General features: G+C 40.8%; 1 protein-coding gene across 3 annotated transcripts in view; it reads right to left on the bottom strand.

Annotated features, from left to right (window-relative positions):
- Nucleotides 1-12,166, bottom strand: part of lrp4 (low density lipoprotein receptor-related protein 4) — a 56,846-nt gene that overhangs the window by 27,033 nt on the left and 17,647 nt on the right. For all 3 annotated transcript variants that reach the window (XM_061275784.1, XM_061275785.1, XM_061275786.1), the window contains exon 2: nucleotides 5,716-5,862. In XM_061275784.1, the coding sequence (XP_061131768.1) occupies nucleotides 5,716-5,862 (147 nt within the window). The remainder of the gene's footprint in view (nucleotides 1-5,715; nucleotides 5,863-12,166) is intronic.

Raw genomic sequence — 12,166 nt, 5'->3', positions numbered from 1 at the left:
AACACATCAAGCCAACGTCTTAAGAAAGGAAACCTTGTGGAGAAAACAGATGTGGACTCCCGAGAATGATGGAGGAGCACAAAGAAGGAGGCGAAGGATTTTCAGGAAAGGTATGCTTTATGTGTCCGTCAAATGTCATTTCTTCTGCAGATGACTGTCATCTCCCGTGGAAACCGTTAATCACGGAGGAATTATGTTATTCCACACACGGATTGAGGAACACATCCAACATTGTGACAAATATAATTTAGGGTGATGAGCTTCAATAGAATTGTTGATTATTAGTTTGAAAGGAAGAGAACTTGAGGAATTGCATGAATGAAAAATTGTTTGATAGGAATTAAAAAAGCTTTGGAAATTATGCCCTAACAAAGCTATTGAACATGGAACTGCTTTTTCAATTCCGTGTAATTAGGGTGGCTGCTATTATTGTTGCAGTTTTTTTTCTGTAAATTAATTTTTGAAATGTTAAACAGATTTTTTTTAAATTTATTGCTATTTTTATTTATTTATTTCATTTTATTTGGTGGGGGCATTTTGTGCATACAGCCCCCGTTATTTTTATTTGATTTCATTTATTTATTTTATTTGGTGGTGGCATCTTGCGCATACAGTCCCCCATCCCCACCCCTCAAAAAAAGTGCTCAACCGCAATGGAAAAAATTACCCGGAGAGCACTGGAGGCTGTTGTACTGCAGCCGAAATTGTTCCTGTGGGAACGATTGCTGGTTTCCAGAAAAGCCCCAAAATGCCTCTCTCCTTTGTCGATGTGATCTCTTCTCCTGTGCTTGGGCTGACTTGACACAGCGCCCTTATCTGATTCGAGACAGCTCAAGTCAGCAGCCATAAAAACTTTGACACTGGCAGGGCAGAGTAGAACTACCGGCTGAATACTTCTTGGCAGAGTATGTGGCGGCGGCGTGTTTGATGTGTTTTATTAGACATCCTGGACTTCTACCAACCATAAAAGCATTCATAAGTTTGATATGCGTATCTTAATTTCATTTACCTATTTGCATTACTAGCTTTACAGTTCAAAATGTTGACTCAGGTTTTGAGTCATCTGCTTATGATTATTGTAGAAATAAAAAAAATAGAAGAAAATATAGCTGGTGAGGGAACAGCTCAATATATTTCATTATAGCCAATGGATGAAGCAGAGGGCACTTTAGGACAAAAAAAAAAGCAGCCAAGTCATCAGACTACTGGATGAATCCAAATATCCCAAATTCATAGTTTTGGAGCGTGAAATTGCAAAGGCAACAATCCCCTAAAACTGTGGCTGAATTCCGAACATTTGTGAGCTGAAGAGCCAGACCTTGCTTGCTCTTGGACAGCAAAAAGCCAAAGCTGTCAAACTGTATTGATACTAGATCATGGCAGGAGTACAAAATAAAAAAAAAAGTCTCTTGTAAGTTGCCAAGAGTAAAACCATCTTCTCCACCCGGATCATGTTTACTGGAGCCGATAGCTGTCATCTCAATTTTTTCCCCGATATTTTTGGATACAATATAACCACTCAGGGGATGAATTAAGATATCAAATTGTTTCCATATTGGTGATCAAGAGTTCAATATTGGGACCCAAGTTGATGTGGTAACTTTATTTTGTTACTACATAGTTTGAACATTATTATTTTGTCTTTGTACTTTTGACCCATTTAGCGTTTCAAAATAAGGTTGGGCCAACTGTGACGGAAAAAAAAAACGCCACATAAGCACACTAATTATGTTTAAAATGAAAACAACATCCTAAATTGAAGAACCCGTTTGAAATCCGCTCAAACTAGCTTGTGCAAGATCTCCTTTCTAAGCCCGTATCAGCCTAGATTTTTTTTTCTTCTGTGCCAGCTTCATTTACTGAAGAGGCTGTAAATACTGAAAGAAGAAGCGGCGGAAAGAAAAACAGCCTAGACTAGGTTTGAGGAAAACGGAGGCATGTAGAGGACGAAGAAGAAGAAGGGAGGGGAGGTGGGGGGGATTATGCTAATGTTTCCAAAGCTTCGATCAAAGCTCGAGACAGAAAGACGTAAAAAAGAAAAATACAAGGCGGTAAGTAGATGGACGTGAAGGCAAACATGCTGAGCCAAGCAAGAAAAATTCCACCTTGTGAGAAAGAAATGAGAAAGTCTTGGATTAAAATAAGGTGAGAAGCATGATAAGGGGATGGTGGAGAGGATGCTGAGATGAGCTGATGGAGGTTTGAAGTGAGAAATTGACGTGACAGAGAAGGTGGGGATGGGGTCCTAATCGTCTTCATTCCTGCTTTTGGAGCAGTTGTGCTCCTGCTGGTCCAGTTGCTTTCTGATTGGCGCAGTGGTGGATTCCAGGACAGCGGGGTGATTTCTTATTTTTTGGTACATTGTCTACTTTTCCACATGTGGCAATGGTTCCGGGAGAACCACTTTACATTTTCAACCTGTGTAGATATACCGCCATGAATTATTGCATATTTTGTTTCTAAGGAACACTTCTAAGGGACGTAATAGAAATATTTTAAGACGGTCTGAGTTTGCGTGAAGTAATTGCAAATGTGGTCATTTATTTGGGGCTATTTTTTTTATTTTAAAATATTACCACAAAAAATAAGTAAAAATAAATATTAAATATACATACATGTATTTTTTTACAATTTTAAAATGCAATGTAAGTAAAAAATGTCAGTTAAGTAAATCAAAAATAAATATTAAAAATCACTATTAAATTAATTGCAAACATTGGAAATATTTTAAAAAGCAAGCTTTTGCACTCTAAAAAGAAACTCAAGAGTAGTCAGAAATCAAGTAGACTAGTGTCTTTTTCCCCATTTTTTTATTTTTTTTATCTTCAACAGTGGTCCTCCTTGAATTGATGCTGCGCGTTAAACCCGACAGAGCAGTGTGTTTGCGCACGCACCCCCTCCACCGCTTCATAAAACGCTTTCCGCGTGGGGATTTTACTCCAGCAGTGTTTTAAAACACCAGCAGCACAGAATGCTGGATCAGTACATTTGCACACACTTGGGTACTATATTGCGGCTGTTCATAATATGCCGCAAACAAGCAAGGCCGCGTCGAAGTGGGCTCATATTTATAGCAATGCTTTCCAATTTGCGAGTGAAAGAGGCCACACGCTGCATTTGACATCCATCTTCTTTTGCTTTTATGTCCCCCCAAGCTGGAGCTGAAAGCATTTACACTTGAACATGCTCAGCTACTTTCAACACAGCGGGAATCCGAGCATAGCTCAAGGCCTGCTTACATCAGTGGAGTGTGACCAAAATAAATCCAAATCAATTTGAATGATGTGCAGAACGATGAGGGAGGTGCTGTAAAACTGACAAAGATATATAAATCTTGAACCATTTTTCAGTCACATATTCCGTGTTGAACATGGCGAATCAGTGTGGGTTGTTATGCTTTATAACATTGAACTTTGGAAAGAGTTCATGAAAGATAATTCAGATAAGAGATGGGACACACACGCATTAATCAGTCTCAGTTGATTTGCTTGTTTCCGTTCTACAATGAGGGTAATTGAAGAGTTCAAAGGGACGTGCTGCTTATTTTCCGGAAGAATTTCTCTTGTGGCCCAAAGACAATGGTACACTGCATTAGTTTGACTTCCTCCATTTTCTCCAGGCTGTTTACTGTACAAGTCTGCCAAGATTGTTGTTTGCTTTTAGGACTCTGAAATCACTGCACCAATGCATAATAATAATAATGACAAGTGGTCCGGATGATGGATGGATGGATGGATGGATGGATGGATGGATGGGTTGAAGGAAGGGTAATAATGATAATAATAATAAACATGAAGCTAAATTATTACTTAAGTGAGGATGCCTAATATGATTTACAAGACATGTTTCCTTTCCTACTACTGTATAAGGTGACTGCAAGCTGCAAAGGCCATTTGCCATTTTCTACTCACCTTGAAACTCCATCAACTATATTAGTGTTCCTCGAGTGTCATTTGCTCTGTCTTTCACTTCAACGGACAGGCATGCCTATTAAAAAGAAATTTAATGTCCTTCAAAGTCCCTCGTCAACTCTCCTTTTCGCCTTAGTCTCAGTACGGCGATGAAAGTTTATCTGGAGGAAAAAGAGCCTCACGTCTATACTTGCGGAAACACATCTAGACCTTTTCCATGTGATTCCCACGTTGTAATTAGATCCAAAGTTTACAAAAGGGAGCTTCATAGACTTCTCCTTTCTCCACATTCCTCCAGTGTGATGCAGAACAATGGGGACATTCTCTAAGAAATTGATTAATTGACATCAATGTATAAATTCAGAAGAAAGTCTCCAGCCGTCACACAATTGCACTGTTCGAAATATGCTGAGTGGAGCCGTCTCTGTGTTTATGACTACAAATGTGTGTGTGTTGTCATTTTGGGTCTACACTCCCACGGTCACAAATGCCTGTTGTTTCTGAGTTATAGAAACGACTTTGTTTAAAGAAAGAAAAAAAAAATCAACCATAAATTTCATTTGATTTCCAGTAATCCAGTCCCGGAACAAAACAAGACTTCAGAGATCAAATATGTTAGCGTGGACAGTGTGAGCAGAATTATTAGAATCAACACTTTTATTTCCGCTACTGTAACTGGATCGTTTACTACTGAGGGTTTGTAGTGGTACATACAAAATCTATCCACTCAAACTACATGGGGGGAGTACTGATCAAACTGTACTAATGGTTTGGAAAGGGCCCCCACCCCCTACATGCTTTGATATCTGTTGACTGCATCCATGTGTCTCCTCCAATAAGCATCGCACAATGGATCAATACGGCCGCAATCAGACGTTGAACTGGCTGCAGATCAATAACACTTAGTCTCCTATCTGCCAGTTTCGAAATCATTTGATGTGACAAGACAGATTGCTGGAAACAGAGGATCATCACACCCAAAGAATCCAACAAGATTTTTTTTCCACATTGCTTACATTGACCTTTTGCATTTCTACATAACATTTAGAAACGGAGAGGACATCCCGCTCCTGACGACTGACATGTTCGTGAAGCACTTGTACTGCAAGGTCACAGACACGGATGCAAAGTGCTTCTGCTTGCTTCTGCACGAGAAATACGAGGCTGCCTGGACCAATGAACCGTTCAGTGTTTCCCTTGGTGATGATGGGATCCATATGGGCCCAATTATACTTGGTCTTTTTATTATTTTCTTCCTATTTATGCAGGAAACGGCTGCCCGGGCACATGCGTTCTTTTCTGGCATTATTTAGAAGTCCAGTCGTCAAATTAGCACCATGCAGGCTAGGCTTAAATTGGTACATGTTAAAAGTCTGCTGGATTTTTTTTTCAGACTATGAGCACACATAAAACCTTTTTGTTTTTTCAAAAGAAAAACAGGTGCATGCTTTATATGAAAATTTCCAAAATGAGTTCATTGAGACTGCCCCTTATTGCACCTTATGGTCCAAAAAAAAACCTGCAGTCTTGAAATGGAAACTATAGAAGTGCCAGCTTTGTGTTTGAAATGGAATGTAACAATAGAATAGAAAGAAAGTACAAACCAGTGCAAAAAAAACAACTTTGTCTTAGAACCACTTTGTGTGTACGTTTCTTCAAAATCAAAAAACGTGTAGCGTTCATTGTTAATACTGACCTCGAATTATTTCTGAGTGTTTTGCAAACGGGATATTCCGTGAAACACGGGTCAAGTAAAGAAGCGGAAATGGGAGTGAGATGAGATAAAAAGAGTTGGCAAACTTACTGCATCCATCCTCATCACTATGGTCCCCGCAGTCGTTGTCTCCGTCGCACTGCCACTGAGCCGGAATGCAGGTGCATTCGCCGAACGCACTGACGGCACACGTGAAGTGGTTCCTCCCACAGGAACACTCAGCACTGCCCTCAACTCCTACACACAGAAAGAAAAAAAATTGATTCAGATTTTTTGCATATTCTTACTCACAATAAAATGGTTGGCAGTTAATATTAAAACTGGTCAGAAGTTTTAAAATGTTTTATAAAAAGAAAATACATTACATGATTCCTGCTAGGCACCAAAACAAACACACGGATCAAGTTACGAGACACGGCTACGATTTCACGTGTGATGGAACATCCATGTGTAACACGGCTTCGGGTAGTTTGCGTTCTCAGAAAGATCAAATCCAGCCCGTGTCTGCCAGTTTGAACAAGCACTGTCGTGTTAACTCGGAGATAACATCGTTCTAAAGTAGCACGCCTGTTGATTTATTCACAGTTCCTCATTTCTGGAACTCTGTACAACAAAAACACGAGTGCAAAACGTGTTCTAGGGAGAAAGAGATCGACTTGTTTCAGACAAATTAGAAGTTTACAAGAAAATCGGATGCATATGTTGTGTTAAGGAAATAAATCAGACCATTTGTTGTTTTGTTTCAGTCTTTAAATAAGATGAGGGTGTTGGTATGGAACAATTAAATGAAGTTATTTCTTGGTTATGTTGTTTTGGAAAAATGTAACAAAATATAGCTAAGGGTCTCTCGCTAAATATAAAGTGTACGATTAGCTAAAATGCTATTGTGGCTACATTACTGTACAGTATGGAGCCTCATGTCCATTAGAATCATAGAAATAAGTGACCCACACATATTCTGGGAAAGGCATAAATGTTTATTTGAAAGTACATTAATGACCACCTAGTTAGATGAAGCTAGCTTGTATTTAGCAACAAACTCAGTGGAATACTTTATGGATGGTTTTGGATAGTCTGATCGTGTGTGTGTGTGAGTCTGATCGTGTGTGTGTGTGTGTGTGTGCGTGTGTGCATGCGGTTTCTGGCCCCTTCACAAAGGCATCAGTCAACCCAGGAGGGCCTGGCAGAGAGAGCTCAGTAACCTTCAGATCCCTCCCACTGCACTAAATTAATGGCCTCTTTCTTTTTTAGTCCCCCATTCTTTCTTCTCATTCCTTTCTTTTCACCATCCCTTCATCACACTTCCCCTAAAGCTGTCCGTCTTATTTCCAGCCCTTCCCCACCTTCTCTTCCTCGCTGACCCTGATTTACAGACCTCTCTGTCTGATGGAGAAAAAGGGAACACCCTAATTCCAGAGTTTCCTTGCTCATTATTACTTAATGTGGAATAATTAGGTTTTTTTTAAATTTCTTTTATAGCCCCCAACCACACACATTTTATATAATACCTAAAACTGCAAATAAATAGTGGTCAGATTCGTTGTTAAGTGATAAAATTAGGAACATTCCGAAACTAATTCCTCAACACAGATATGTGATCAGCTCCATATAAAATAAAATAAATAAAACATATTTTTTTTATAACTCCAGACCAACAGATTATTAGTAGAAGGAGCACATTTGGAAGGGGATCAGAATCAGCATGCAGCTGCCAGGCATGGCAATGTGCTGCTTTGAAGGCAACCAGCATGACTAACCTCCGATTCATCCCACAGATAACAAATCACATGCCGGCCCCGTTTTGAGGAGACACCGAGCTTTACGTTTTCAGCCTCCATTCAGTCTTTACGAGAATATAGAATCGTGAATGTACAGCAGAGTCATGGGCTGTGCTACTTTAATGGCCTGTAAACTGTCAACGATCCCTCAAAGTATCTTCCATTTCTTGTCGTTGATGTCTGAGTTTGAAAATAACAGCTTTTGTCTTTTGGATAAGGCAAAAGTGTTTCTTTCAACATACTACACAAAGGCTTCTTCTTTCTTGGTCGTCAGGCAACTTGCCGACTAAACTCTGCGTTCACCTGCTGCTTCTGCCAGAAGCTTCTCCGTGTGTTGTAACCGGGAACCGTCAGAGAGGGGAAAAAGAAAACAAAGGCCACCAAGGATCCACCGCCGTTTCAGCCACAAACTGTCTAAACAGGCCTGCTGTGGAACAGCACAGGTGGTCCCACATCTCAAGCAAATAATACCGCAAAACTCACCCGAACACCACACCTCGCACCAAAAAGAATTTGCAGTTGTTATAATTGACATGTGTGAGGAATGGAGGAGAGAATGGTGGGGCCAAAACACACAATAGTAAGCCGAGCTTGAGGGGGGGCAGGCTTTGAGCTAAAAAAAAAAAAAGGCTGCAAGTTAATTAGCCGCCGACCGCCCAGGAGACTACCTGGAGGGTCTGAACGACATTTTTTTTTTTTTTTTTAAGTGTCACGCTTCGAAAAGTGATAAGAAATAGAGGACGGTTGATTGGGTCACCTGACATAGTAACGAGATGGGAATGCCTTTTGGTCACCTTTACGCTGCCGTAATGGCGTAGTTGAAGCAACTGTGTCCCGGCAACTGTTGAGCCTGAAACATCCACGTGGTCCGATATCACAATGGATCCGACTGGAATGCCACTTCATAGTGTTTGTGCTTTGTCACTTTGCAACACTGCTGACACAACAACGCAAAATAACGACCTAGAAAGAAACTCTGAACAACAATAACAAATACCACAATTTATGAGGACGCATAAAACTATAAACTCTGGTAATATTTTCATAAAGTGGAAAAATGCGGGCTGGAAACAGAAGCTCAGCGTCGATCCAAACCAAATAGACATTTTGTTACATCAATGGAACTAATTAATCACTATTAAATCTTAAACTAAAATGCTTTGGAGTATTTTTCCATTCAATAGATCAATTTCTTGAATTTCACTTGTGGGACTATAAAGACAACGAGCCAGTTTTGCTCCTGATACCTCGAATTGTAAAAACACAAAAATCTAAGGTAGGCTGACAGGTCCAGTTTAGTTGTAAAGTTAGTGACTGTAACTTTACGGGAAACCGTCCAGAAACAATTCCCGGGTTATACATAACTGAATTTGCAGCTTTAAAAAACATTAATTCCATTCAACTGCAATAAGTGAACATTCCATTTCCCAGGGTCTTTGTTCCTATTTTAACTCCATGCTACACTCTATGACAACATATGGGTACTTTTAAGTTTCTCCATGGCGGCCACAAAGAACACATTCACGACATTCCCTGTGGTTCTGTGGGCTCTGCCACGCTGACATGACTGTAAGATGCTAAACGAGCCAGTTCTTCTGCTCCATTGGCTCATCTACACCTACTAATTTACCCATCATAGGTCAGGCTGCATCAGTGCAGCCGGCCGCTAACCACAGCAGCGGCAAGTTGAGCCTTGCTCAACAAAGTGTATGAAAGAGGTTCGGAGGTTTTGGAATTCACTCCAAAAGATTCGGTTTGGGGACTCGGGAATGTGCTAGTGACAAACAAGCTCTGAGTCGATGCCAAATGTTCAAAGCATAACTAAAAATCTTTCTGGACAGGCTCATCATCACAAGCTCATCCCTCGGCCTCGCACACAACGCGGGTTTTCTTTTCACACCTGCTCATCTCGGACTTTCATTAAAACTCTTATCACACAGTGGCATTCAATCACTTTCTTATAACTCAGCGGGAGGGTGTGTCTTTTTGTTCTGACTGCCGTTGGCCGACCTTTGATGGCAAACAATTTCCAGCCTTGCTGTTGGCCGACCTTTCATGGCAAAACATTCTCCAGCCTAACTTCAATGCAGAGACACATTGCCGTGTTAGTCATGTGCGGTGATTCATTCAAGCACATAAGAGAAAGTACAGAAACAACCGAACAAGTGTCAGTTAACAAAGTGCAACTAAGAAGTACGTGGGGGGATACCTCCTCTCTTCTCTTGAAAGGAACAAGAACACCATAATTAGAACGATTTATCGCCCTGTTGCTAAAGAGGTTATTAGTTGAAATAAGAAACCAAATGACCAGAACTGCATACAGTCCGGTACTGAAAACCCGCGCACACACACACACACACACACACACGATCCATAACTGGCTCTGAATTCAGTTCAAACATAACACTGACTTGGCCGCCGATAAGTGGACGGCTGCCGGTCATTCTGGCTGGCACTTTGTTGAAGAGGCGAGAGCCAGACAGAATGAGACCAACATAGAAAGGAAAAAGAAAGAACATAATTCTGACATAAACAAAGAACTGCGATGGTTTGTGAGGAGCACAATAGTTATGTGACGACTGTTTTTATCCAAGAGTTCAATTATCAGCAGACATACACATTTTATATTCAAAATAACAATTCAGTTTTATACGAGTTGAATATTCTCTGGAATGTTCTCACGACAAAAGACAGACTACGTGAAAAGTATCACAAGCAGAACTGTAATGGCTTGATGACCTTGATGGTGAACTGCAAAGACAACAAACACGACACAGGGTAATGAAGATGCAGATGGTGCTGTTGAATTCCTTAAAAAAAATGGCTGCTGTGTTAGCCGTAAAGCGGGAAGATAAGGAAGTACGGGTCTGGTGGTCCTAACCGTGAACAGGAAAGCCTCATGTGGTCTTTTTATGAGGTGAGGGCGAGAAACCAGCACTCTGCGTGAAGCCTGAGAGGAAGGGAATAGAGTGAGAAAGCGAGAGAAAAGTCTATCTATTTGTTCAAGACCTGCTGAGGCAGCACCGTGACTGTCATAGCAGTCAGATAAATGCTGGGAAAGAATGACACTTTTGACAAAATCGGGTGACAAATTGCAATAAAAGTTGGCAGGGACTGAAATGTGTTTAAAAACGATAAGGTAACGCATGTCGGTGGTTATCAGTTTGTGACCAAGCTCCCAATTGGTTGTCGGCCATTTTGAACAGAAATTGAAGCAGTAGCTGAATGGTTTTAAACCACATAAAGCGCCATTAAAATGTGTGATGTGTCTTTCGTATTGAATCTGGAATGTTTACATGCATCTCTGCCTTATAAGAAAGAAAATATTTTCATATTCACCAAAATATAGTCCGCATGTGTGTGCGTGCAAGTTCTGACAATGTAATCACAGCAGTGTTCTGCATTTTGCCTCTGGCTGCAAACTCCATACTTGGTGGGTAATGTGCTGAGCGAGCACTTGGTGTCCAAGCTCACCCTAATCCGCAGATTGTCAGACAGATGACACCCCCCACTGACACACACACAACCAAAAGACATCCAAAAACTTTACCCCCGAACTAGGGCCTCTGCTAAGCACACAAGTATCAGAACTTCAATGTGTCCAGAACCTCAGTGAGTTTGAGTCGCGATCTCGTCATTCTGCCTTCAGACTAGTATGATATAACGGCAACCCAAACAGCCAAATGCTTTGGTGGCTTCCAAGAAAGACAAGAGCACCCACTAGAAGAAAACACATACAATCCAAAAGTCCAACCTGAATTAAACCAATTTTCCAGTCACCCTAATATACAGTTATATATATCTAACACATCATTAAACTTCCCCACAAGTAAATGAAGAGTGTCAGCCTTTTATTTAATGAACAATAAAAAGTTTGCATGTAGGTAGCTACTGACAAAGTTCTTCAAACATCTTAACAGCTGGGGTTTCAAACCTCAAAACACACACTACGTGACCTAAAACACACATCTTCTACTGTGGAAGCAAGCAAATCCCAAGTAGTCGACCCCCCAAGATCAGGTCGAGCTGAACCAATAGATGTCAGGAATTTGAAACCTCTGCCTGTGCGACGACTTGCCGTTTCCAGCCGCACTTGCCCACAATGGACACGCTCTGCTAATTCATGCCTTTCTATTATTTGTGTGTCTGTAAATAATGTTGGCTGGATTGGCTCCAGTGCAGAGTCAGACTGGGATTGCAACATGAGTCACTAGTTGCACTAGTCTGTGCCAAAACATACGCCTTCCCCTCTCCTCTTTGGAATTCATCAATTTTTTTACTCTGCGACTGGGTGATGAAAGACTCGAGTCAATCTGGGGAAGAAATCATGTCGATTTACGAGATGAACAGAATGAAAGACAGAGAAGCAGACCTGACCATGATTTTGTCCACTTCCAGATTTTGGATTTCCATACTGAGGCCCCTTCGGTTAAAATTTCCATCCCAAGCACAAATGATTGCAACAATCTAAAAATGGCTCGAAACTGGATGCCTATTTTTAACTGGCAGTTATCAAGTCTTCAAAAGAACCTCAATTGAAAGATGACAACACGCAGGTTAGCCTTCTCCAATCATCTATTTGAACAGTTGTCTTTTCTGCAGGCTCCAAAGCAAAGATGGATTTTGCACATGAGCAATTTTCTTCATTAAACGTCTTGGAGCGGCTGCAAAAGCCAGATAAGTCTGCCAATGTGAACTCACTATGAGGATATAAATGTAATAAGAAGAGATTATTCCATGTGGGCAAGCGCTAACTCGCTTTA

This window comes from Syngnathus typhle, linkage group LG4 (assembly GCF_033458585.1).
Source record: "Syngnathus typhle isolate RoL2023-S1 ecotype Sweden linkage group LG4, RoL_Styp_1.0, whole genome shotgun sequence".
In the NCBI taxonomy this organism is placed as follows: domain Eukaryota; kingdom Metazoa; phylum Chordata; class Actinopteri; order Syngnathiformes; family Syngnathidae; genus Syngnathus; species Syngnathus typhle.
This window is presented reverse-complemented; position numbering and strand designations above follow the sequence as displayed.